Consider the following 27,418-nt stretch of genomic DNA (forward strand, 5'->3'; position numbering starts at 1 on the left):
GTTTCCTGGCTCCAGGCAGGTCTGCTTCTGAATCATTCTCTTGTAGTGGCCTCTCTGTTCTCCTGTAGTGTAAGTGATGGCAAAGAAAGGCCTGGCCTGCAGTTAGAGCTTCGTAGCTGCCCAGTCAGGGAGGGTTCTCTTTTCCCAGGAAGCTCTTGCTTCTGGGGAACCCCGAGACTACCTGATGTTGTTCCCACCTGTCTCTCTGACTCAGGGCTGATTAAAGTCTGGTGACCTCTGATTCAACCCCCCATTTCTTCACTTACCCCTAGCGACCACCTCCTTCTGTGTGCCATTTAGTGCAAACGAAAGGTCAGAGAGGGGAGAGCTGGCAGAGACCAAGGATTTGACCCCAAGTTCCTAAAGGTTGGAAGGTTTACATCACAAGCCCTCAGTGCCCTCTCCCCCAAGGCATCCAGCATGCAGTTTCGCTCTGATGCAACTCTCTACAAGGCGGGTCCTGTGACCTGAGATCCCCGAGGCTTAGATACCTTCTGAAGCAAAAGAGAAGGCATCCTCTTCTCTTTACACTGTGGTCACGCCCCATCATATACTAGCTGGTGGGCTTCTCTCCCCTGCCCTCAGAGGGCTCCTCTCAGTCGTCCCTCTGACCTCAGCCATAGGCTTGGAGCCTCCATCACACGCAAGGAGCCTGAGAACAGCCCTCTCTCGAGGAATCCTTTCCTTCTTTCCAGATGTGGGGAGATCTGCTGTAGCAGAAGCTTGGAAGGAGGACAAAGCAGCAAAGGCTGATTTATCTTCCTTCTACATACCTCCCTACTCAGTGTATGCACGTGTGTGTGTGTGTGTGTGTGTGTGTGTGTGTGTGCATGAGTGTCCAAGGCATTCAAGTTGACTAAGAATCTAAGCATTGCCTAAGCCAGGGCCTGGGTCCAGGTGAAGCCCCTCCTCCTTTCTCCACCCAAGCTGGGACAGACATCCCCTCCAATGCCAGGGCCAACATCGCTGTGGGAGAGCATGCATGTGGCCTGGGGCTCCTGCTCCACAGTGGCTGTGTGCACACACACTCATTCCCTGAGAAAGCCCCTGGGGCCTCTGTGGGAAGACTTTCCGGGAGACATTTATGGCAGAAGAGGAAGTCTGGGGCATCATCAGAGCAACCTGGGCCAGGGAACAGGCAAACGCCTGCCAGGAGTGGAGTCAGGCTGCAAACTTCCCCTAATTACAGAGCTTTTAACCCCTTTTCTAGTCACAGGCCATTCAATCAGACAGGGTCAGACTGATAAGCGGGGTCTCCAGAGTACCACTGCTGCCCCTCATAGCCCCCTCCGCCACATGTGCATATCTGTATATGTATGCATGTGCATAGGTGCACACACATGTATGTGTGTACACACACACACACACACACACACACACACACACACCACCTGCCCTGCTGCTCATACTGACTCACCCAGATTGATGGTAGCAGACTCCTGCCCAAAAGAAGCATGGAACTCAGAGCCGGAAAGAAACCTTGAGGTTTGGGCACCTTCCTCAAGAAATTATCCTCATTATTTTACAGAAGAGGCTACTGAGGCTCACAGATCCAGTATCCATGTTTATCCAACTCCAAGCCCAGAACCCAGGCCTCCGTGGCCTCTTACTGGTCAGGAAGCTGAGCATGGGAGAGAAGCTAGGTCCACACAAAGGCACTTAGGGGATGGGACATGGCCTGGACAAAGGTGGGGAGTGCCCCCAGGGACCTCCCCAGAGTCGAGCACTTGGTATCACTTAGAGCTCTGATGTCTAGTTCACTAGCCACTAGCCACATGTACCTATTTAAATTAAAATTAATTAAACTTAATAAAGTGCTTAAAAATTCAGTTTCTTTACAGCAGTAGCTACATTTGAAGCGTTCAAGAGCCACATGTGGCTAGAGCTACTATATAGAACAGTGCAGATCTAGAACATTTCCATCACCGCAGATTATTGTATTGGGTGGACCGTGCTGATCAGGCAAGACAGACTGCAGGACCAGATGGTCTGAAGAAATCTGTTTCCTGGTGGAGGGCTGAGGTCCCGTTGGAAGGAAGGAGAGGAGGAGGGAGAAGAGGGCAGAACAGAGGACTCAAGAGAAAGATGCTGGAGAGAGGAGAGAGAACAGAGGAGGGGGAGGCTGGCGTAAAAGAGGAGGGGCAGGAAGGAAAGGGAAATCCTGTGTCTGTCCCTGTGGCTGGGGTCTGACCAACTGTTCTAGTCCTGGACGACTGACATATTCTCCCTATTCTACTCCAGAAGAGCCAGAAAACAGAGTCACAGACTGCACAACCAGGGGCCATATATAGGGCGTCTGATAGCTTTCCAGACCTAAAGAGCCCAACCTGTCCCCAAACGGAGCACCCCTTGCACCCAGGACTCTCTCCATCCCCAGGGTGGTTTGCACACCTGGGCAACTGGACTGGCAGAGAAATGCTCCTGCCCCTTGCACTGGAAGGGCATGCCCTGGGGCCCTTTTACAGCTCACTGCAGCAAAAATGTTTCCAGGAAGGAAGGGAGGAAGGAAGGAAGGAAGGAAGGAAGGAAGGAAGGAAGGGGAAAGGAAGGGAAGGAAAGGAGGAAGGAAGGGATGGAGAATCTAGTGAAATAAAAATGCTTCTCGTGCCACAAGCTGGGTGCGTTTTTCAAACCAGGAGACAATACCTTGATTCAATTCCATAGACGCATAATCCATTTTGTCACTTTCTCACACATTCTTCTAAGCGAACATTTGAGAGAGGGAATTGAACCAGGCAAAGAGTATCATGTCTGAAATCAGAAATGCCTGGGTTTACTTCCCATTGTGCCACCTAATGACCAGGACAGGTGGCTGCGCTCCCCCAGCCTCAGTTGCCTGCTTTGCAGGGCCATCGGGCTGCTCTAGCGCAGATAGGTGTGGAGCACAAGGACCAGGCAGACACTTGTGTGTCAGTCCCTCCTCCTCCACTGCCCCAGGGACTTACCCGCATCCTCCCCCTGCCACAAGAGCAGGAGAGGATGTACAGAACAAGATCCCCTGGAGGAGCTCAGGGCCAGGGGAGAGGCAGAAGAGCCAGCAGCTGCAGATTAGGCTGAGGAGTCCACGCCATGCAGCACGACAGAGCCAAGCACAGTGTGAGGGAGGAAGCCCTAGGGGAAAGGCAGTTGAGGAAGGCTTCACAGACACAGAGAAGTATGAACCGGACTGAAAAGAGAATCTGTGGAGGGCATCTGACACTGAGAAACCACATGAGCCAAGCTCATAAGGAACCTCAACTCTCCCTGAGAAGAGCCCCCAGCCTCAGATGGGAAAAGTCTCTAGCTTGAGCCTCGGGCCCTCCCTGAGTCACCTGGCCACCCCCATCCCTCCAGGTCCCACTTCCCCAGAGGGGGTTTTCAATGCCTCGTTATAGCCCACACCCCCTCTCAATGGCCCTTGGGGTCCCTAAGTCAGGAGGATGCTGGAGAAGTAGCCTGTCCCTGTCAGAAGAGCTTCCTGCCTCCAGGCCTAGATGCGATTCGGGAGAGATGTGGGGAGATCTAAACTGGTCTTACAGCCAAATTTAAGCACATCCAGGGTCACCCGAGAAGATTCCAGCAAAGGGGACACAAGTCATCTCTTCAGAACTGATTTCCTTAACACAGCCCCCTTGTTATGAGGTGTAGGCAAAAGAACACTGGGCTATGAGTCAGGAGGTTTGGAGCACGGGCCAGGACACCTGGGTTGCATTCCCAGATATGCCGCCGATTGGGACTGTAATCTCAGGCAAGTCACTTAACCTCTCAAGAGCTTGCGTTCCCCACCTGCAAATTGGGGGGGGGGGGGGTGATACTCTCTGCCCTTTCTGTCTTCTTGTAAAAGGAAGATTAGATGATACAGTGGCACAAAGGTGCCTGACACACGTCCAGGATGGTGGTGATTGCTTTACCAACCATGACACCACCTCCTAGTGACTTACCTTAGCTGCCAGCTCCCTGCTCTCCCAGAGCAAAGACTTAAGACTTGTGCTTCTGTATGTTCCTTTTCTAGTCTGGTGCCCCCCAGCTGAGATGCTAAGTGTGACCTGGGAGCAGTGCTTTTTCTGCCCTACATTGTAAAGGGGCAATTGTGTCCAAAGGGAGGGGACGTGAAACTAGGGTATTGGCGAGGGGCACAGGAACCTGCATTCTTGGGAGTCTCTGCCCTCCAGTGACCTCAATTATCTGCAAATGGCCTGGAGGCAGGGCTGGGCCAGCGCCTGGATGGGAACACTGAGGCTGCAGGCTGACTCACTCGTGAGTTTCTTGCCAGTGGCAGACCCTGTCATGGTGGCCCGTGGCTTCTCTGCAGGCTCTGAGCAGACGACCACGATTAGACAGTTCCATAGCTCTGGGGAAGGCAAAGTGGGCTGTCTCCATCCTTGGGGACTGCCCATCCCACCTCCCTCTAATGCTACCAGTCCCAGATCCCTTGACTCCTCCCTACCCCGCCCCCCACCCCCCCGGAGGGGCTTGTCCATGGCAAGTGGACTGCTGGATTGTGTATTTCCACTTCCCATTTCATCCCAAGTGATCTCATGTTCCCCTGACCAATTTCTACAATCAGATTTGGGAGAGGTGTGGGGCTCGGAAAAACTTGAGTCTCTTCATGGAGCTAATGCTGGGAACACAGGGGCAAGTATCTCTTTAAAAATACTCCCTGCATAGCAGGTCACACTGGCCTGTAGCCACAACACCCGGGGCTGTGATCTCATCAAGCTCCAGGAAGCCAAACAGGGTCAGGCTTGGCTAGTCCCTGAGCGGGAGACCTCCCAAGCAAAACACAGGTGTTGCTGGTGATTCAGCAGGCTGAACCCCTCCCTGCACAAGTCTAGCTCTTGTCAGGTGTTGGATGATTCTGTGAGCTCCTATCGGTACCTGGGCAGAAGGGGGCGTGGTGCAGGCAGCGGGTGCTAGACGCTCTTTCCTTGCGCTACGTGTTACAGGTGTCGACACCTCCGTTCTTAAGAATCAGGGCGAACATGCTTCCTCCCTCCCCAACCCCTGCCCACTTCCTAAGGTTGGTCAGCCATCGACCTAAATTCTCGCAGCTGTTTCAAACAGATAAGGGATGGAAGAGGAAAAGGCAGCCCCCAAGGGGCTCAGGAACCAACTGGCCCCCACCCGAACAGCTGGGGTCTGTGGCTGCCACCAGGCTCTGGGTCTCAGCCCTCAGGATGGTCCCTTCTGGTTTGGGAATGGGTGAAGATGAAAGGGGTCCATGAAATGAGGGCAGTCATTAGGCTGTTTTATGAGTACACAGATGTTCATTACACCCCAACCCCATCATTAGAGGCTGTGGCAGGAGAGAGCTCGGGGCCCCTTCTTTATTGCAGTAGAAACCGAGGGGTTTCTCCCCTAGAAGGGACCTCTGCTTCTGCTTCTCAGCCAGGGGTCCTGCCCAGGAGAAGGTCAGTAGCCTCCATTCCAGTCCTAACTCACTCCCTCTCCTACTCCTGCCTCAACTCAAGGAGGTGATACGGGCCCTGAAAGAGCCCACGCCCAGTAGCTAGAGTCTGGAAATAGGGGCCTTTCCATCCCAGTGCACAGTTCTCCCTCCCCTCCCCCCGCCAAGCACCACTATCAGGTGGGGAGTCTTTCTGCTTCTTCCAGGAAGCCCTCCCTGCCCTCTGTAAATCCTCTTGCTAGCATGCATCACATCTGTAACTACCCCTTCATTGTGTTACTGTCAGACTGTAAACCACCTGCACACCTGCACCGCACTTGGCACCTAGCACAACAGTAAATGTGGACTTCATTGATATCAGCCAGGAGCCAGGGCAGGTGACCTGGTAGAGAAAGAGGGATTCTCTGTGGCCCCCATCCTTCCCCCCTCTGCCTTTTCCCACAGTGCAAAGGATCTGAGGAACCTGCTGCTTTCTTGAGGCCACAGTCAGCAAGTAACATAAACAAACCATCTGCCGTTGTCTAGACAGTGCCCCCACTTACCTCCCAAATGTAACCCCTTTGCACAAATCCCACTGAGCACCTGCTTGCATCTTTCCTTGCAGGCTGCCCCCTTCCTGTAGGGGAGCACCCAGAGAGAGAGTCTGGCGGGGCCAAACCCACTCCTGCAGGGGTCAGCCCTTCATGCATGACAGGACTGCAGGCCGGGAGGCTTGCCCCTCTTCCCCATTAGGGCTGCAAGCGCAGTGGTAATAGGCTGGAGCCCACCCTGCTGGTGCAGGCCATGGAGGCCGAATGGAGCGTGGCCAGACCCCACAGAGAGGAGGCAGATTAATCAGCTGTCATTTGCGTTCATTAAAGACCCCTTGCTTGTGCACTGCAGCCTTAGATGCCAGGGCAATTGACTGCTCACAATAAAAAGTTCTGGGGAGAAGTTTGTCTCAGCTCCCTGTGGCCTAGCCTTGGGATCAGCCTGGCATCCTAGAATCGCAGACTCCTGGGGTCGAAGGCCTCTGAGGTCCAGCCACATGGTTCAGGGATAGGCAGACTGAGCCCCAGATCCAGAAGCTTGGGGAGTCAGCAGCTGTGGAGGCCCCTTGACCCTCTTTGGGATTCTTCCCTGTTATCACCCCATCCCCTTTCCTCCCATCTCCTCATGGCCCTGGGCACTGTCACCTGGAACTGCTGGGCCCTCCTCAAGCTTGTGCAAAGACTCATTTCAACACACTTGGAGACCGATGACAATCCCCATAGGGCAGGAAGCCAAGCACAGCAACTGCCCCAAGCCTAGCTCTCCACCTGCCTTCCCATCAGCCCACGGGGCTCAGCTGAGAGGCCCCCCAATAGATGACCACCCCTAAAAGGACAGCCTAGTGACCCGGGCTCCGCTGGCCTTGCCAGAGAGGGCTGTAGATCTCCTTTCTCTTCCCCAGGGTTATGTCAGTCCCCAAGCATTCCAGAGGCAGAGCAACTGTGAGGCCAGGGTGTTTACAGAGTTCAGTCTCGGTTGTTTTTGCATCGTAATTGCCAAGCTCCCCAGATTGGCATTTGCCTGCCGGGCACTGTAAAAGGTGACACAACAGAATGAGAGAGCAAGCCCCAGTCCTGGCAGGCCTCCAGCGGGTCACATTCACATTTCCCTTGGCCCAGAAAAAGGAGCCTGGCCTGACACAGACAGGCAGGGGTGCAAAGGCCCACCACACAGGCCCTGGCATGGCCAACGAATGAGAGGGCAGACTGGCAGCTTGCCAGGGATGACGGCTTTACTTGGGCATCTCAGAGGGGGGAAACCTGAGGAAGTCACTTAATGGCAGGCCTCTACTAGGACCAGGCCCCCAAAGCAGACCCTGACCCACACACCTGGGGAGCCTCATGCAACCCCCCTCTGGTCTACAGGCTACAAGGAAGAACAATGCTGTCTTGCCTCTTCCTTCCCGGGAGGTCCCTGAACACCTGGGGAATAAACGTTCCCCAAAGAGGGTCAGGAGTGAGGAGCACGATCAGGGAGAAAGGAGCTACCATGGGCGTGTCAAACATCCCCTGCTAGTGCCCATCAAACTGCACCCAGGTCCCCCACCCAGGTCTTCCACCAGCAGGAGGGACTGCCCTGCCCAACGCCAGAAACTCAAATGTCCAGAACATCAAGTGACACTGAGAGTCACTGATCTGGGGCTGTTTCTGCAACTCCATGTGGGGGTGCTGGAGAGAGGATGTGCCTGGTGTCTTCTCAGTCCTGGCCAAGCCCCAACGCCTCCAGTCCACCCATCTCCTCTGACCGCCCAGGAGCCTGACCAGTCCAAATAGTCAGACTTGAGAGCTGGGGCCACTTCAGGACCAGTCAGTGCTGCCGGGGAAGGGTGATTCCAAAGGTTCCGAAGCCTGAAGGAGACCTGTCAGGGACAAGAGCTGGGATGGTTCCCACCATTGCTGCCACCAGTCCAGAGACCCCAGGGAAAGTGGGCAGAAAGGTCTGAGAGCAGGACTCTGAGGCAGCGCTTCTCAGACTTTAATGTACGTATGAATCACTGCAGGTTCTTGTTAAAAGGAAGATTCTGATTCACGTGTGTCCAGGGTAGCACCCGAGATTCTGCATTTCTGACAAATTCCCAGGTGATGCTGCTGCTGTTCTGAGTAGTGAAGGGCTAGGGCAGCAAGGCCAAGTTCACTGTCAGCCCCTGTGGAAAGAGCAAGATGTGATTTGAATGAGACTTAGCATTTCTATTTATTGTCACACTTTCTAATGAGTACAGGGCTTCACAGAACCACCAGGTCTTGCCAGCATCTTTTCTTGCTCAACATCCTGATCCCCAAGCTTTTTTTTCCAGAAAGTCTGTCCGTCCCTCCCTCCCTTCTTTCTTTCTTTCCTTCCTTTCTTCCTTCCGTCCTTCCCTCCTCACTCCTTTCTTCTTTCTTCTTTTTCATAAGGTCTTACCAGTCCTGGGCCCTCTGGCAAGGAAGGAGAGAGGAGGCCCAAAATTACGGATTATGCTTTATCTTCCCACTAGAACTGAGTTTGGAAGCCTAAAGTAGGGCAGAGGAGGAAGAGAAAGCAGAGAACAGCGCCCAGGAGCCTGACTCCCACCATTGCTACCTGCCTTCCCCCAGGAGGCCACAGAGGGCCCGTGACTGCTGGGCGCCCCCGTCTACACTCCATGCCCGCAGCCCCCCAGCCCCATTGCCTGCTTCTCTAGGACTACCAGCTTCTCTTAGGCGGCACGTGGAGAGGGCAGAATGGCCCAGAGGCAGCTGGCAGTTTCCTGAGACAGGGTTGGGAGTGGTGAGAAACCTCTCAGGCAAAAAGAGAGGAGATAGAAGGACTAGTGGAACCAGGAGCCAGTAGAGAAGCTGAACCACGTGCTCTGAGAAGCCTCCCGGCAATTGTGAAGGTGATCCCCACTCCACAGAACCCAGGGGAGCCCCCATCAAGCTCTCGCAGCCACCCCGGAGTGGTTCAAACACCAGTGCCCCCAATCATCCATAAGCCCTGGGGTACCCTCTCCAGGCCAGGTGGGCACTAGGGGACTGCTGGGCCCCCACTGGTCCAGCTGCCCCTGGGAAGCAAAGGTCTGACCTGGGGTCCTCGTCTCAGGTTATTGGCCCTCGCCAGTGTCTCCTGTCCTCCCTCCTGGGGTGCAGCCACCATAGATAGACGCCAGGCCTGAGGATGTAGCTTGCTCCCTCCGGAGGGTGCAGTTTCCCAAGCCCTGTTTATTTGGGGGATTAACTACCCCCATTTCCCAACTGTTCTGCCTCTATACTGCACAGAGAGGCGAGTGGACCACCCTGCAGCTCGATGCTGGAGTGCTGGGAGGGGCAGGGTTGGTGCTCCCCGCTCTGCTGACCACCTCTCCTGCTAGGGCTCCCCTTCCTTCCTACCTCCCCACCCCATCGGCCCTCACAGGGCAGCACAACAGCTCTGTTCTTACTCACAAACAACAGTCCTAATCAGCCATCTCTTTGTCCTGGTCTCCTGCCAGGGGCCTGGAGATTCCCACACCCGCTTGTCCGAATCCTGCAGTCCAGGCTTTAGCCTCACCACCGGCCCCTTCCAAACGCCCCATCACCCTGGTCTTCCCATCATACTCAGCCCCTGACATCCTGACATGCCCACCAGTGCCAGGCGGCCTAGGAGAGGGAGTGTAAGTGTGTGTGTGTGTGTGTACTTTGTGAGTATGTGTGTGTGACTATGTACGTGTATATTGTATGTGTACATGTACATGACTGTGCATCTGTAGGACTGTGAATATGCATTTGTGAGTGTGCTGTGTGTGTGAATATGTGAGTATATATGTCAGTGTGTGAGTACATGTATGTATGAGCACATATTTTATGAGCATATCGTATTTGTGAGTGTGTATATGTGAGATGCGTGAGTGTGCATGTAAGCATGCACGTGTGTGCATGACTGTGAACATGTGTTTATGTCAGTGTGTGTGTGAGAGTGTATGTCCATAAGTACACAAGTGCAGAGAGCTGCACAGCAACGTGCATGTGTGAGCATGTGAGTGTATGTGTATGAGCATGCATGTATGTGTGTGTGTGAGCATGTGTATGTGACTGTGTGGACATGTGTGAGTGTGGGTGCATGTGTGTGGGTGCATGTGCATAAGTAAGCATGACAGCCGTATGTGTGTGAATGTGTGTGTGTGAGCATGTTGTGTTTATATGCGAGCGTGTGTGTGGCTGTGAACATATATCTATGTGAGTGTGTGAGGGTATGTGGGAGCACATGTGCCTAAGTATGTGAGTGTGAGGGTCGTGTGCGAACATGTATATGTGAGCATGCATGTGGGGGGCTATGAGTGTGTGAACACATGTATGTGTGAGTGTGTGTGTGAGCAAGTGTGAGTCACTGTTCTCCCCTTCTCTGACTCTCACCCTGCCCCCCCCCCACCTCCCTGCCAAGACCCAGCCTGCGAATGACCTTCAGACTTCATCTTCTCTCCCTGCTCCCATGAAGGAACCCAGTCCCTCCTCAGCTCCTGAGGCTCCTGGGCTCCTGTCTCAGCCCCTGCCACTCCCCTTCCTCCCCACCAGTTTTGGAAAAGTCTTGCCACTGTTTTGCTTCCCTTGCTCCCATCGCCCAGCAGTTTCTGGCCAAGTTTCCACCTGACAGCAGAGCCCCAGCAGCCTCTTGCCTCCCTCATCCAGGATCCTCTGTCTGCCCCGTGAGGGGACTCCCATTGGAGCCCTTCCTTCCCGACAGCTCTCCCTCCTGTCCTTCGTTTTCTCTGTCTGCGTATGTGTGTGTGTGTGTGTGCGCGTGTGCGTGTGTGTGTGTCTGTGGGTGGGGGGAAGAGAAAGGAGCGAGGAGTGAAAGAAAGAAGGAAGCCGGGCTCAGATGGTGTCATTAAGAGATATTAATGCCCCTCATCAAGGCATATTAATAAACATTATGTGTCATGCGCTCCGCACACCCCGGGTGAGTGCAGACCCAGCGGGACGGGCCCACGGTCACAGCCGAGCAACCTCTGAGCCCACGGCAGAGCCATCAGCCTCATGAGACCAACCCTGCCAGGAGACTTCTCAGGACTGCCACGCCAAGAGGGAGCTGGCAGGATGGGTTCCCGTCCCCTCCCACCCCCTGCCGCCCCACCCCACCCCTAGTGGGCAGCCCCGGGGAAGGGGGACCATGATGACCCTTACACTGGGTCAGCACTGGGAGACCTGAGAATATTCCACTTCCTAATTTCATCTTTACAACAGCTCTGTGGGAGACCAGGACAGATATCATTATCATTGCCACTTCATAGGCACGGAAACTGAGACACTGAGAAAGTAAGCGTCTTGCTCACAGTCATGTAGCTAATTGGTAATGACATTGGACTGAAGCCCAGGTTGCCCTTTCGGATGGCTGTGTTAACGACTCAGTCACTAATGCGGTGGGGCTGCTTTTAACTGGATGGCACCACTCCCCTAGTTCCTGCAGCTGCCAAAAATCAGACCACGAAGCACAACTCCTTCAGCAGAGCAGGCGGCCTCCGTCCTCCAAGTGGTGGGTCTCCTGAGGGTCACTGCTCCTTAGCAGGAAATGTCCGGGAAGATGGGGACCAGAGGGAGCTAACCTGTGTAAAGACGCTGGCGGAGTGCCTGCACATTGTAAGCACCCGGCAAGAGGTGTTTCCCCTTTCTTTATGTGGTGACCACGACCACATAAATATTAAATTGTTGGCTCCTGAGGAGGTTTGAGCAGGCGGAAGGCCAAATGGCCCGTTCGTTTTGTTTGTTTTTTAGCATTGCAGTCTGGTGCTATAGCAGGGTGCAAAACTGGTTATTCACTGTGACAACCACAGTGGTGTTTAAAATTACATAAGGTAGTCTCTGTGTGTGTTTAAGAAGATAAGAACTAGTGTTTAATAAGATCACTAACCAAAATAGTTAAGATGAGAGGAGTTGGGGAACTAAAACTATAAGTTTCAAGAAATCAGGGAAATATGCTCACAAAGAATAGCCAATTCTCTACATGCTTCCAGCTGGTGGAGGCATTCCAGAGACCTGTTGTTGATTCTGAAAGCCTCGGTTTTTGTTCCATGTATCTAGAAATGGTCATCTTCAGTCTAAACTGACATCGATGCATAATAATTATATTTAGCTACCGACTCATGATATTGCTTTCAAACTATCTAATATGTCTTGTCTGTTTCTAAGTGGAGCAGGTTCAGTAAGAACCTGTGATCTTTATTCCGTTTTCCTTCCCATTCCCCCTCTCTAACCCTGCTCCAGAGCTGCATCCATAGAATGGGTGATCTGTGGTAGGCAAGGGGCAAAGAGGAGCGGATCTGCCTTCTCCTGAGGTCTAAACCAGTCTCTGAGCTTCAGAGACTGAAAGAGGTTCAGGAGTTTCCTCCACAAGAGGTCAGAGGGGAGTCCAGCCAGTGCAGGCCCCAAAAGGACCAGAGGCTCAAACCTGGTACCCGTGTGACAAGAAGCTTTGGGACCCAAATGCAAGGAAGGGAGCCATGGTGTTCTCAGAACAGTTATCTCTATACAGAATGATCTGGGGGATTCTTTTCCTTTCTAGAATTTTTTTTTCTTTTTTGTGTTTTAAAACTTTTCTACAATGAGCATGTGGTACTTTAATGATCTGAAACAAAATTATCATTTGTAAAAGAGAGGTGTTTGCGTTTGGAGTCCCAGACTCACCTGTTCTGAATGAGGCCACAGTGGTGGAGTTCAGCCCCACGCAGCTCTGACCTGCCACGTGGGTAGTGCTCCAAAGCCCGGCCCCATCCAGACACTTTCTTGACCAGAGACAGCTCCACTGGCCCACTCTGATGACTCTCCTGGGTACACAATTGCTAAGCATATGGAAGAAGTCTTGCCTAGGGGCTGTAGACCCAGAGTGTAGGTTGCTGGTGGCTTTGATGCTCAGGAGCATTGCCTGCCATTCAAACCTAACCCGTTTACATTTCCAGCCTTATCTTGAGCTTCTTCCAGACCCACCTGCCCTTTTCACGTCTTGTTTGCATATTTATACATTCTTAATATAGTTCCCTCAAATTAAGCTGCCCCTCCCCTATCTGTCCACTGGAAAACTAAAAAACCCCTAAACGTCCTTCAAGGCCCAGAGAGAGTACAGCCTCCTTTCAATGGATTTTCCTAATCACTACCCCCAGACAGTTACAACTTCCTTTCTCTGTGCTCCTCCAGCACTCCTCACAGACTTCAATTATTTAGGCCTATAATAGAGTTATTTCTTTGTTGGTTTACCTACCTCACTAGACCACGAGTTCCTCAATACCGTAAAATGGGTCTCATTCATATTTCTGTCTCCAGCACAGGGCTTCTCATTCATTGACTCATTTATCTACCCATCTCCCCAGCCATCATTCCTCAGGGCCAACTCCATGCTAGATAATATCACATACACACAGGTGCGAGACACTGTGACTTATTTGGAAACCACATGCACTTCCACATAGCCTGGAACAAAGGGCCTGGACCAAAGGGCCTGGACAGCCTGTACTTTTTAAGCCACAGACAACCTTGACCTTGGCCTTGGGAAATCTTGCCTCTTAACCCAGTGTCATGAAGAACGCTGAACCCCTGGGAAAGGCTCCTCTCTCTCATCTGGGTAACCACTTACTCCAAGAAGCAGATAATAACCCCTCAGCCACACCCCACCGCTCCCCATTTTGGCATCTGGATACCCGAGGAGGTAACTGACTCCAGATCTGAAGCCAAACTAGGAGTCAAAACCCAGGGGTCTGTTGCGAGTCAGTGCCAAGATACCAAGTCTGCAGGCTACCCACTGGCACATTATCTAAAGACTGTTCACCACTCAGCCCCACTGCCCATGAAGGTGCCAGGAAGAGGACTATCAGGGCTTTGATGTTGACACTTCTTGAGGGAAACTGGGTACACAAAATAATTGGCCATCCTACACCCTGGAGTCTAGAAGCACTCAGTCCCCAAGAGGGCTCAGGTGAGTGACTCCTTCTCACCACTTCCCACAGACTCCATTTCACCTCCCTCAGCGGCCAGCCCTCCTTTCCCTGGCCTCAGGGCAAAAAAGCAGGCCACAGGATTAATTGATCACAGCCTCTCCCCTGAAGCAGGCACCGGTCTTCAGGGCTGGGTCCTCTCCAGGCTGGTGTTAGGTGGCAGCCACAGCCCCTGGAGACCTCAGAGCCCGGGAGCTGTCAGTGCCTTTTACTTACCCCTTCTTAATTGCAGAATACACAGATTGCTGGGTAGCACTTTCCAATCCTGTGCCTTTTCCTGGATCCTTTGCCACTTGGCAGCTTGCAGGCAGCTGTGCAAAACAGCAAAGGAACTTTCTCATTTGGTGCCCGTGTCAGAGAGCCTGGAACTCTGTTTCCAGTTTCCCTTTTTTCTTTCTTCCCCCGCCGCACCCCAAGTACTGTTTCGTTCATTTCTCCCTTCAGTCTCCCTTATCCCCACAACATCTTTCTGTAACTCACCTTTCAAGTTCAGGACTCTTCTGACAGCGCCACCCACCCTGTGATCAAAAAGTGAAAGTTACCACTCTGACTGAGGTTTGCAGCCAGGCAGGAGAAGTGATTGAATCTTCCTGTCTAGATTGGAAGAAGTGGGTGAAGCGATTAAATCATCTCCCGCAGACTCTAGGAAATGTGCTGCTGACCCTCTACCCCAGGGGTCAGCAGGCACCAGTCCCTGGGCCTCCACAAATGCCCCGGTGGGCGGACAGTTGCCTGTAAGTAATTGAAGGGGAATGAGGAAACCGGGCTGGCCTCCATGCTGGGGGCCCCACCCACCAGACCTCACAACCCGAATCTGGCCACCAGTCTCAAGAAGCCTTTACCTAAGGCTTCTCCAGGCTGGGGAAGGGGTGCCTCTGGACCCTTGATTCTCAGGAAGTGTCACTCTCTGGTGTCCCCATGGACAAGAAACAAAAGATAGAAGTGACTTTCATCTAGTTGGCGCATCTGTTTGTGGTACTCCAAGGGCTTAATATACCCGGGACCTCTGGGACCTGGCCCGGAAGGGCAGAAGGATCCAGGTCCAGACAGTAGCAGTGTGGCCCCGTCAGAAGATACGGGACAGAGTCAGGAGTAGAGGCTTCTAGTCTTGGCATAAAGGCCAGCTACCCATGGCACCTTAGACAAAGCCTTCATTCATCTCTCTGCTCCTTCCACAAACGTCTGTTGGACTTATTATTTTAGCGTGGGTTCCCCCAAAGCAGAGCCTGAGACAAGGAGTCTATTGCAAGTAGTATATTTTCAAAGGGATGCAAGGAAGCACCAGCAAGGGGGAGGGTAAGAGAGCAAAAGGAAGGCACTCAGTCAAGGTTCATGAGCAAACAAGTTCCACTATGGGTACCTGGAGCCAGTGTTGAAATATGCTGCTCCATCATTCCCCCCAAGAGGTGAGGAGCTGGAGTATTTGTGCCTCATTTCCTAGCAGCCATTGGTTAGGAGCTGTTGTCAGAGGATATTAACACCCCCCACCCCCCAACATGTCTGCCCTATTGTGCAGGTGATAAAGCGGGCTCTGGAGGCCAGAGGTGATGCTGTGACTCTCTGACTCTTGGTCACGTTTCACCTTCTCTTAAGCATCTCATATGCCAGCTCCCAACTAATGTCTATAAACCCAGAAATTCCTCCAGAGAGTCCATAGAGTCAAGCTTCTTCTCTGCATTTAGAATAATTTGTGCCTCTTCCTACACCAGGCAGTTGTGCACATACCCTACATGCACACACATGCACACATGCACACATTCATACATGCAGGTGCACACATATTGGGGACCAACTTCTAAGAAAAAGAGGAGACTGTTCTTATATCCCGGGCATTTAAGGGTCCTACTGAGCAATCTTCCACCTCTACCTCTCCTCCCCTTGCCAGAGGATGCTAATAAGGAAAAGAGTTGCCTCCCTAAGGTCATCTAGTCTCTAACACTTAGAAGGGCCCTGGGTATCCTCCTAAACACACTGCCCTAACACCTCAGGTGTTCCTGTCCTGATACCCTGAGAAAGCCATCTTGGGCTTTTCGGTGTTCTTGAGGATCAGAAACCCAACAATTTCTATGCTGTTTGTAATTTCTATAATTATTTCCTTTTTTTAACCTTAGCATTTAGACAAGCTCCTTTTGAAAATGTCAATCTGTCTTAGCTATAGTAAGGGAAAGGAGGTTTTGTCTGGGATGGGCCCATCTTAAAGAGGAGCAGCATACCTGGGGGAGGGGGAAGGCCAGGAAGGAGGGGTCCAGGTGAGGAGGCCAGGTGTCGGGGAGCTCTCAGCAGCCCCTTCCCCACTGCAGACTCTCTTTCCAAAGCTCTTGTCTGCTCAGACTTGACAGGTGTGGGATCTGTTCCTTAAATGCTAGGTTCATTGCCCACCCTCAGGCTCAGTCCTGTCTCCCTAGGAAGTGTTTAGAACCATAGATTCCCACTGCCCACCCCATCCCCCCACCCTTGAAATATCCCAGAATCTCATCCATCCCCAGGGATTTCCAGCTTTCTAAGGTCATCTCAGGCTAATTGTGGTACTCCAATCCATGAAGACATTTCGGAAGAGCTCATGGTTTCATATGGGGTTGGAGGGCGGGGCAGGCAACTATTTAACCATTTCTGCTGTGGCCCCAGTCCTCCACGTGATATCTGTGTATTTTAATAATAGTCTTCCTAAAACAGTGCCTCCTGGGGAAGTGATAGGGTCATCATGACGTTGTAGGAAAAGCATAAGATGTCACTGTGGGTCAAAAGACACAAGATCTTGAGCTAGTGGGTCTCAAAGGTCCGAGGGTCTAAGGCGCCTTCCTCCTGGAATATTCTGAGATTCTCCCACTCACTGCTCTGTGGCTCTGGACAAGCAGTTTGAGCTCCTTGGAGTCTCAACTTTCTCACCCTTTGAATTTGGTTTCCTAAGGCTCCTACCACGTGTTGATTATATGGTAGAAATTTTGCCCACCCCCAGGACAGACCAATGGGGGAAGGCTTATGCCCAAAGGAAGCCTAGCCCATCCTCAACCCAACTTGAGTACTTACCAGCCACACTGACCACATGCTCTGCAGGGGCGCCTCTACAGCCTGGCGCTTCCTTAGAGCCTTCCTGCCCTTCCTTCTAAGGACCAGTGCCTGTCTGTATAACAAGCTCCAGAGAGACCCTGAAAACTCTAAAGCCATCAGTGCCCTCTGCTCACGCTCCCCCAGCAGCAGCCTCAGCTGAGCTCTCCGCCAGGGGAGGCAGGCAGGAAGGACTGCTGGCTTTACTCAATGAATCGGCGGGTGTGCGGGTGTGCGTGTGTCTGTGCCAAGCTGGCCCCGGTTGATGAGAAAAGACTCCCTGGAGTGAAAGGGAGGGGTAGGAGGGCCTTTCCACCCTGATCAGGGCCACAGATCAGACTTTCCATGCTGTTCTGCACAAACTCCCTGACCTTACAGGCCCCAGCCCCCACCCTCACCCCTCCCTGCACTCACACAGAGGAGAGAGGCCTGTTTATCACTCTGGGTGGGACCCAAGCCTGTGGGGAATTGAAAAGAAACAGCCAGCTTAGGTTGCTATTGTTTTGTTTAAACAAACCGCTGGCTGGGCTGACTTGGAGAGGAGTGAGGGGGAGGCTGGGAGCACAGAGCAGGCTGGGCTGGGCCGCTCTGGGCTTAGTCCCCATCTCTCAGTCGCCCTAGAGCCGCCAGAGAGCTATTTCGGGAGAGTGGGTGCTAAGGCTTGGGCCCTCACGTCTTCTCCTGGGAGAGATGGAAATCAGGGGAGGGGCCTCCGTTCCCCAACCCCCTCCCTCTACCCTGGCGTCCCCTGGCTTCTCAACCCCTGGCCACACCTGGGCCCTCTGCCAGCCCTGGGAAAGACGGCCCGATACTGGGGGAGTCAGGGACCGTGCGGGAAGCCAGCCAAGGCAGAGCTGGCCACGCATGGCCCTGCTGTCCCAGGGACTAAATTTGAAGGCTGCCTGGACGCTCCGGAGCAGACAAGACTGCACGAGGGGGCTGGAAGGGTGCCAAAGGACAGAGATCTCACCTGCCCAGGGTGAGGAAAACCAAGTGGGAAGGGGGCCCAAGGTGGAGGGAGCCATTCTTCTGCCGTCCTCTGCCCTTTCTCCCAACCAGGGACGAGTCTGGGGGAGGGGATGTTCTGGCAAAGGAGGCCCAAAGTGAGAACGGTTGGTGGACAAGCTATAGCCCAAAGGGGAAGAGATCAGGGGGCTTCAAGAAGACGGGGGTGGGGCTCTGACTTTGTAGAAGGTAGCCCGCACTAGGAGCTGGGTCACCCAACTGACCCCAAGAGTCTCCACAGAGAAATGAGAGATCTCTTAGCTCCCTGCTCCCAAACCCTCATCCTGAGCACCTCTGTGAGGGGAAGGAGCAGAGGCTGCCTCAGGAGGGCTTGGTGGAAAGACAGCCAGGGCACAGTTAGGTGTTGGCAGAACCAGTGAAGAGCCATGCTAATCACCATCATTAAGGCTATAAAACCCCACACCTAGGGGCCCCGAGCTGTGGCACAGACCCAGGGGCCCTGCTCCAGTCCCTTTCATCTGAGCATCTCCCAGTCCTGCACAAACAATAATTAGCACCCGCCCCCGGGATTGCCTCATTATCCCACAGACGCGGAGCAGAGGAGAAAAGGGAGGGGAAGGAAGAAGAGGGAAACTGAGGCCAAAGAATCTGCCCAGAGGTTGTGGGCTGAGTCCCATCAAGAACTTGCCTCAGAATCAGCGGTCCAACCTCCTCCTGCCCTCCCTGCCCTTCTGGTTACTCAGAAGCCACTGGCCTAATATTCTGAAGGCCCCAAAGAGAACCTGAGAGGATGGGCTGGCTTAGCAAGGCTGTGAGGATTGCCAGCCCCTGCCTTAGATCTGACCAGACCCCACAGGCAGAGAGTCGTGTCCTATGCCCAGTCTAGGGGCGCAGAAGATGGGAGTGCCCTTCCAGAAGTGTCCTCTCATGTTCAGGGGGTCCATCCCTCACCCCCAGGCCACCCTCAGCGATGCCTGTGTCTGTCCTCTCTCCCCGGACCCCCTGAGGCGCCATTCCAAACCCTATAGCCGGTTCTGGCAACGCATCCCAGGAGCAGCCATACATGTTCCTACTCCTCCATCGTACTCCCTCAGGGAGAGAAAGAAGTCAGCAAAACCTACTTGGACTGAAGTGTGCTGGTATGGCCTTCCGCTGCCCCAGGAGTCTCTCACACCTGTGTCTGTCTCTCATTTCAGGGTGTTGATATGAAGAAAGGGAAGATTCAGGGCCAGGAGCTGTCAGGTGAGTATGACCCTCAAACACCCCTTGCCCCAGCCAGGGCAACGGTGATGGCCACCAGAACCATAATGAAGCAACTCAATGTTGAGACTTCGCAGTGTGCAAGTGCTGGCCCAGGAGTTTACTTGTATGCTCTAATGTCATGTTCACAACTGTGCTTTGAGACCACTGCCACCAGTATGTCTGTTTTAAAGAGAATGAAACCGAGGCACAGACCCACCTGTCCCATGTCTCATGACAAGTAAGAGGTGGGGCCAGCGTGAAAGGCAAGGGTCTTCAGGAGAGTGACTGGCAGAGATTGGTGGGTCCCTCTCTTCCCTCCGCCTGCCTTCCTGTGTTCCCCTGTACCCAGTCCCACGTGATCTCCTTGCATGGGGCTCTGTAGACCTCCCGGAAAGGGCTGAGCAAAAAGATAAATGAGCCTCATAGTTCTGTGAAGCAACACAGGCCAGATAGGCCTGGCTTCAAATCCCAGCTCCACTGTTTACTGTCCACCTGACTTTACCTCTCAGAGCCTCAGTCTCCTCATCCAGAAAATGGCGACAACACCCATCTTACCAAGTTGTGGTGAGGGTTAAGGGGATATCACAAGGGAAAGCACTTAAGGCCTGGCACCAAGAAGTGGCTCGCCATGTGTATCCCTTCCCTTCCTCCTCATAATCTCTCGCCTCTACTCTTGGAGGGGGGATTCTTCAGGAAAGCCCTGGTGAGGGGGGTTCAGTCTCCCATCTCTCCTGAGGATAAATTCCCAGTTGCACTGAACCAGTGAGTTCCAACCACAGCCTTATGCACACAGATGCACGGACACCAGTCTTTGGCAGCGTGGCACACACCCACACTCCAGTGAGCTTGGCACCCAGCAGCCCCTGGCCTTGCTCAAAGCTGACCCGGCCGCATCTGCCCTCCACACACCATGCACATGAAGGACACACGCCAGCACCCACCTATGCTCAGCAGCCTTTCTCAGCTTTGGCAGTGTTTGTGAAAAAAAAAATAATGACCCACATCTGCACACACACTGACGGAGACCCTCCAAAACAGCCTCAGCAAACAAGCACACTCTCCCAGCACTCGCACCTGCCCCAGCACAGACCCCAAGTCATACAAACTCACAGGGCTCCTGGCACACCCTGTGCTGTGCTCACTCTGAACACATGCACGCGTGCGCGCACGCACACAACACACGCGTGTATCAGATCTGCAACCAAAAACTCAGGGAGAGATGAATAGTCAGGAATTCCCCTAGCTGCGAGCATGCTGGAGGCCCCAGTGGCCGGAAGTGCACCATGAGGAACAATTCCAACAGCTCCAAATGGCGAGTCCCTCTTGTCTAATGACCAGGAGAGGGAGGTGACCATAAAGAACCAAGCTCCCTCCCACCAGCATCCTCGCTGCAAACACTCCATCCCCACCCACCCCCAGGAAGATTCTTGGCTCTTTAGAAAGGGAGATGAGGCGAAGGGGAGGAGGCAGAGGCACACTGTTTGGCAGGAGGCCCCACTGGAACCAACCGCAAAAGTCTGGCCCATAAAACCCCTGCATAGACTTGGGGAAAGAATGAGAGATGTCCCCGCCCCACTACCCCCCTACCTTAGAAAAAGATCTGCCTCCTGCACCGAGGGCAAAGGGGAGGGAGATGGGCCTTCTCCTCCGGAAGAGCCCGAGTGGGCTCCCAGTGCCCCGAGCACCCAGATCCTACACTTCCATGATCAAACCTTTGAACCGAGTCCCACCCACCCCCGTAACCACTTCCAGATCCTCCGGATCCAGCCAAGAAATTGGCTTCTTTGGGAATTGAGTTCATAAGGAAATGCTGAAAAAATAAATAAAAATCTGCTGCCAAACACTCTCACAGAGGAAGATGGGTTTCTCTTGAGGCAGGAAATCCATCAGGATAGACTAAAACAGCAAAGGGATAACACCAACACCTACCAGCCAAGTAAGGCCCAGGAGTCCCACCAGTGCCCAAGACCTTCAAGCAGCTCCCTCCTCCTCCTCCTCCTCCTCCTCCTCCTCCTCCTCCCACCACCACCCAAAATAAGGTGTTTCCTAAAGGAAACTACTGAAGATGAGATCCTGCGAAAGATAAATCCTAGTAGTTTGCAGTGGGGTAAGCCCCCGGCTGGGACCCCAGGAAGGTCAGTGGGGACCATGGAAGGCATAAAGAATTATCTTGAGAGAAAAGAGCCAGGGGTCTCTGGGCTCTGTGGGGTGTGGGGCCCATCCTCTGTCCTTCTTCTGCCCCTAGCCTACCAGCCTCCCTCCCCACCAGCACAAAGTGGCTTCCACCGCTACCAGTTCTTCGTCTATCTTCAGGAAGGACAGAACATCTCTCTCCATTCCAAAGAAAACAAAACTCGAGGTAAGGCCTCCCCATCTGTCAAAGCCAGTGTAAATTCTGGGGTGGAAGTGGATGCTTTGTGCATTAATGGGGAAGCTGGGACCTTGACTCCTTACCCATGAGCTTTGGAGGCCGGAGTCAAAGGGTAGTGTTTCTTGAAAGTAGACTGGAATGAGTGTCCTAAAGATTTTAACATCAGATGTGTTCTCCCCCCATAAGTAAGTCCCGCAGATCACGATGGTGGCTTTAGCTGGCCCGGAGCCAGGTAGAGAACCATTTCCCCCATTCAGCCTTGAATGGCATGTGCAGGCAGCTACCCCACAGCACTTCTGCAAGTAATTGTACGCTCTAATTGAGTCTGATCTGGGCAAGAGGGCCCTGGAATGCCACCCTGCCAGTCTGTCTTCGTTGGTCATTAATTGTTCTGTCTGCCCAGTATTGCCACAGTGGTGGGGCAAAAACTTCCCAGCCATAACCCTTCCACTAGCTTCTCTGAGCAGCCCTTCTGGCCTCCTGGAGAGAATCCACTCCCCGTAGCCTCCTGATGGCTAACTGAAGGTGGCCTTGGTCCCCCTCCAACCAAAGCTGGGGAGCAGGAAGGAAGACTCATGGACATCTGGACACTGCCATGCCTCAGGCAACTCACCTGACCCTGTGTGAGCCATGACCCCTCACTGAGCTTTAGATTTCTCTCCAGGAAAATGGGAAATAAAGTATCTCTGTGCACTCTATCACCTCCCCCATTTGGGGGAAGGGAAGAAAATGTGGAATGCACAGATGCCATCTTGGGAGTGCAAACAGCACATCCCCCAGGCTGGCAGGAAGGTGAGTAGGCGGGTGGATGTCATCAGCCATTTGCTCTCACCCAGTGACCTTGACCAACTTCCACCCACTGGGAAGCCAGGAAAGGTATTGTTACAAGCCTGTTGCCCAAAGGCCCCAGAGGAGAGGAAAGTGGAGCCCCGAAAGGTATTGGCTGAGTGAAGGAGGCCTTCAGGTGTGCTGAGCAGGAGCCACCAATCACAGAAGGCTCCGGGCTGCCCTGAAAGCAGAGTTGGTGCAACCTTTCCACTGGTGAACCCTTCCCAGGTGCCCTCAGCATCTTGCCAATCTGTAAATCTGTTTTAAACCGCTTTCCCAAAGACACGCTTTCAAATTTGGATACAGAGAGAAAAGGAAAACAATAATGTATCTTGCCCAAGCCAAGATGAATTTCTCCAGTTCCCTGGATCACTCTCGCCAAAGACGTCATGAGCCCCCTTACACGAGTCCAGGCACTGTGCTTTCTGAGGGCTGAGAACTGGCACCTGAGCCCACGACGGTCCCCCAAGAGTACAAGTCTCACAAAGTAAGGCGTGCCTGAGTCCCACTGTTAAGACATCAAGATCACAATGCCCCCACCCTGGGCTAGGATAATGCTCAGACTGTCCCCTGAAGGAGGCTCTGGCAAGATCAAGTGCTTTCTGAGGGGCGGGGTGGGAGGGGAAGGAGAGAGCAGTAGGTGAAGCCAGGAGGAGCATGAAAGGGGGCAAAGGGAGAAAGGAGGTGCCTACCGCAAAGACACTTGCCATCCACCGTGGCTGGGGTCCTCAGGTTCCACCCGTCCTCCAGAAAACACAGTGGCTGGTGTGCCCTTCCTGTGACACTGGCAGCAGGCAAGGAAGCTCTAAACCTATGCGGCCTGACACCCACCATCAGTCCCTTTGAATCTTTGCCAAAACCACAGTTTCTTGTGCACAGCCCCCTCCCTTTACGTGAAAACTTAGGAACTGGACTCGCATCTGGGCAGGGTCCCTTGGCTTCTGTGTCATTTTGCTTGCCACCCGAGATGGAGGTGGGAAAATCATCCTCCCAGATGGGCCAGGGTACCCGTCCCATCATAGGACACCTTCCTGTGTCTAGCACTGTGCTAGCGGCTTAGGAGAGGATAGGATGACATAGCACAGGGAATGTTCCCTGCCCTCAGGGGGCTTACAGTCTACTTTGAAAACACTTATATAACAATGCAGAGCAGCTTATAATTAAGCACTTAATTGTGTGTTTCTGGCTGTAAGGACAACGGGAGATCGAGTGGATTTAGGGATAGTCCATACCTTCCTAAGATCCCCTTCTCTTCCAGAAGACACACCCTCTTCAGCTGGGAACAGTGCAAAGGTATTTTACTGCAGGGTGAGGAAATCTGTATTTCCAGTCTCCAGCTAGTGATTCGACTTTTGAGCAATTCAACTACCCTCTCTGAGCCTCAGTTCCTCCATCTAGAAAATGAGGGGTTGGATCTAGATGATCTACAAACCTATATGGCCCTGAGGCTACATGGAAGAGGTGCGGCATGGGCTGGGCCTGGGAGAAGGAGGCCATTTGAATCCTTGAGTGAAAGAGAAAAGGCGCTCTGGGCTGGAGAACCACAGATGCAACGATTATTTTGGAAAAGTGAGAAGGAGCACCCCTTGTGAGGAGCAAGCCCAGCAGAGGCCTGACCTTGGTGGGTGCCGTGAAGTGCCAGTAGGTCTTGCCCATGGGAGAAGTAACACACAGCAACCCCTCTTTAGAGGTGACTACGCTGGAGTGGTGGGCAGGCTGGAGAGGAACAAGGGCACAGGAGACCACCAAAGGTGCGGAGATGCATGCCCAGATGAACCCACGGGGCGTGGCAAATGTAGAAACCGCCCTTGCACACTGTCAGAAGTCCAAGGCCGGGCGCTCTCTGAAGCACCCGCACAGCGCTTGGGGACTCATGGAGCCCCAGGCTGGACCAGCCCCCAGGAGACCAGGATATGGAGCCAAGAAGCACAGGCCCTAGGGCTCACTTTGGTCTAGTTTTCTTTCCATGGGAAGGCGTCCTCGGAGGAACAGGGGAGTCCTAGGATATATGTGCTGTAACCAACCACTTGTGTTTTCTGGATGCACAGGCAGGAACAGCTTCCAGAGACTGGAAGGGAAAGTGGGTGTGTAAGAGCCAGGTAGAGAGGCATCCATGAAGGGTAGTTGACCTGAGCCAGTCCTACTGGATCCTTTCCTCCCTAGGACTTAGGCGTGGATGACAGTTTAGGTTGAGAAGCATGTGCGACATTATTCTAGTTGAATTTGTAGGACCGTGAGGGCCAGGGAACATTGCTCAGTGCCAGGGGCTGAAACCCTCCGCAGGGTTTCTCTTTATTCCGTGACCTCAAAACAACATCTATAGGATCAATAAATGGGATATCTTGACATCCATGTGTCGCCTTGGACAAGCCACCTCACATCTCTGGGCCTCAATTTCTATATCCTCAAGATAAGGGGTTGGACTAGTTGGGTCTACCACTGAATGACCCATAACAGATTTGCTCCCAGCTTACCGAGTTCCCCCCACCTTGGAGTTCTGCGGGACAAGTGCAGGGAGCAAGTGACCAGTCTTGAAGAACCTATCCAACTCCACACACTTCTGGATGGAGGCCTTCAATCAGATATTGGCCTGCCAGGACCACAGCACAGGCCCTGGAAGGGCAAGCCAACTTTCTTCTAGTTTATGAAATCCTGCCTTCCCATTCCTCCTGCCTTTACACAGCTCCTTCTCCCCGCCATTTTCCCCTCCATGCTGGGCACGATTCACACATGCCCTCTGCATTCGTTGGGATGACAGTAGGTGCCGAATGTGTGTGAGGCAGTGTTCTAAGTGCTGTGGGCACAGAATTGAGCCATGTGGACCAGGTCGGTGTTCCCATGGATGCATGGTGTCACCCGGTGTAACCCTGTGGACAGTTGGGAGTTCACAGAGCTAGTGAAGGGAGATAGATAGCTCAAGCATGACCACATCCCCAACAGGGAACAAGAGTGAAGCTGAAAGAGCATGACCTGATGCCCTCTGACCATGGCTGGCCCAATTTCACTGACATTTGTCCCAAAGGCCACACCGCCCCTTCCTAAATTTGGGCCTGTAACACATTGGACTTGTACCTCTGTCCAACCCCTCTCACCCAGCTCTAATCCCTCTCCCCTCCACCTTGTATGCCCAAAGCCCAGTCTGGCCTCTGGGCTCATCTGTGATTCATGACGGTTTGCCTGCGCATCGGCCTCACAGCAGCCTTGGATTCGGCAGGTGGCTTCCACGTTGTAGAGGAACCAACCGAATGAGTTGAGGGGCCATATCTGAAGAGAGCCCACAGACAGCGCTGATTCGCACCTCATCCATGCACCCTTCTATACCACACGCTGCCACATGCCCACTAATTCCTGCTTAGTTCCCATCAGTGCCCACCATGCTCCCCCTTTGCCTGCTGCTGATCAGGGCTCACCATTTCTCCCCTTCCCCAAGCCTGGTGGCCCCGCCCCCCCTGCAGAATATGAGTCTTGCTGATGGCCCCATCGTGCCTTCCCACGGGGCAGTCTTCTCTCAGCCGACAGGACCCTGCCCTCCCCTGCTGCTGTCCGTCTCCACATGCTCCGTAACACTTGGTTTTGCCTTCTTAGTCACCTGCTTTTATCTCTTTTGTATTAACCATTTTTCACTTGCACAGGCCTCACTGCCACCATGAGACTATAAATTCCTTGAGGGAAGAACTCACCTCTGCCATATGTTTCCTTTTTACCACCTGTCCCTGTGCTCAGCCCCCTGTGAAATTTCAGTCAATGAGGATGTTTGTGTATGGGACACACCCATGTACACACACACACACACACACACACACACACAGCTGCACGTTCTCACACCCCCATATTCAAGTCATCGTCAGCTTCCTTTAACACCCGGAAAGACAGCCGCCTCTGTGAGCACCGTGTCCACAGATAAGTTTTGGCATTCACATCCTCCTTGTCCCAACCAGGTGGGCAGGCAGGACCACTTGTGCCCAGCCTCTCCACCAGCCTGCCCTGCTCCTCCCTGGCTGGATCCTGTAGGGCGACCAGGACAGTGGCCATTCCTTCTGCCAGGCGAATAAGGAAACTGACGCCCAGAACAGTGAGTGGCTTGGTCAACCAAGGGTCCACAGTTAAAAGCAAATTACCTTTCTTCTGACTCCTGGGGCGAGGCTCTTTGCTCCTATCACTACTCACCCACATTCCTCACCCTCACCCCTCTCTCTCCTCACCCAGACCACCTGGGCCCTGGTGTGGGGACAAAGAAAGAGCAAGTCTATCTTGGAGTCCCGAGTGTCCTTGGCCAGCAGCAGCAGCCACCCAAGGCAGCGTCCCCTCACACCCCCTCCCTGGAGAAGGTGATAGCCAAGCACTGTGTAGACACTAAAAGTCCTGCCGAGCTATGGCCTGTGTGGTGCCACACCTCAGCCACCTGGCCCAGAGGTGTCACGAGCTGGCCTCACGGCCTCAAGCTCCTCTCTCGAGTGAGCGGGGGAAATCCCCTCGCTGCCCCACAAGATGACATGCCAAAGCTTGTTCCAGAAGCATCTCCAAGGCAGTGAGCCCAGGATGGTGCCACAGCACCAAGGGAGCTAACAGGCCACACCAGTCTCGGACACCTCCTTACTGAGGCAGCCTTGGAGGCCTGCAGAGAGACTGCGTCTCTGGGAGGGGCAGAGAAGGGTCCTTGGGTTCTGGACCAGGCAGCCATAACCCACTCCCCAGCATCACAGACACCTGAACTGAGCAGCTCCTGGGTGAGCCACCCACCCATAGAGGTCAGAGAGGAGGGATGGGCTGAGGCTTGCCACACAGTGGGATTTAAGGCTTGCTTGTGGCCTCTAAAGGCCTGAGGGGCACCATGGGTGATTGAAACAGTAGGCACTGTGGGGAAATGTTTGAAAACACAGGCCAAGGGCAGGAATGCAGCAGAACTCCGAGAAGTGTCAACAGTAGGAGGCATTGATGTAGAGGAACTGAGGCTGGGAGAAAATCCACAGGCCTGGTGGCAGTGAGCTAGAAGTACATGGTATAGGCAAACGTAGAAGGAAGAGTGCCCTGCCTGCAGACCATCCCCAAACACGCACACAGACACACACAAACACACACAGCCCACTGCAAAACAGCCCCTACCCCCTGCCATGACCTCCCATGGTGGTTCACCTGG

General features: G+C 53.4%; 1 protein-coding gene across 4 annotated transcripts in view; it reads left to right on the forward strand.

Annotated features, from left to right (window-relative positions):
- PEBP4 (phosphatidylethanolamine binding protein 4) overlaps positions 1-27,418 on the forward strand; it is a 215,482-nt gene that overhangs the window by 181,893 nt on the left and 6,171 nt on the right. For all 4 annotated transcript variants that reach the window (XM_042983252.1, XM_042983250.1, XM_042983251.1 and 1 more), the window contains 2 exons: positions 19,037-19,082; positions 21,328-21,441. In XM_042983252.1, the coding sequence (XP_042839186.1) occupies positions 19,037-19,082; positions 21,328-21,441 (160 nt within the window). The remainder of the gene's footprint in view (positions 1-19,036; positions 19,083-21,327; positions 21,442-27,418) is intronic.

Source organism: Panthera tigris, chromosome B1, assembly GCF_018350195.1.
Source record: "Panthera tigris isolate Pti1 chromosome B1, P.tigris_Pti1_mat1.1, whole genome shotgun sequence".
NCBI classification, from domain to species: domain Eukaryota; kingdom Metazoa; phylum Chordata; class Mammalia; order Carnivora; family Felidae; genus Panthera; species Panthera tigris.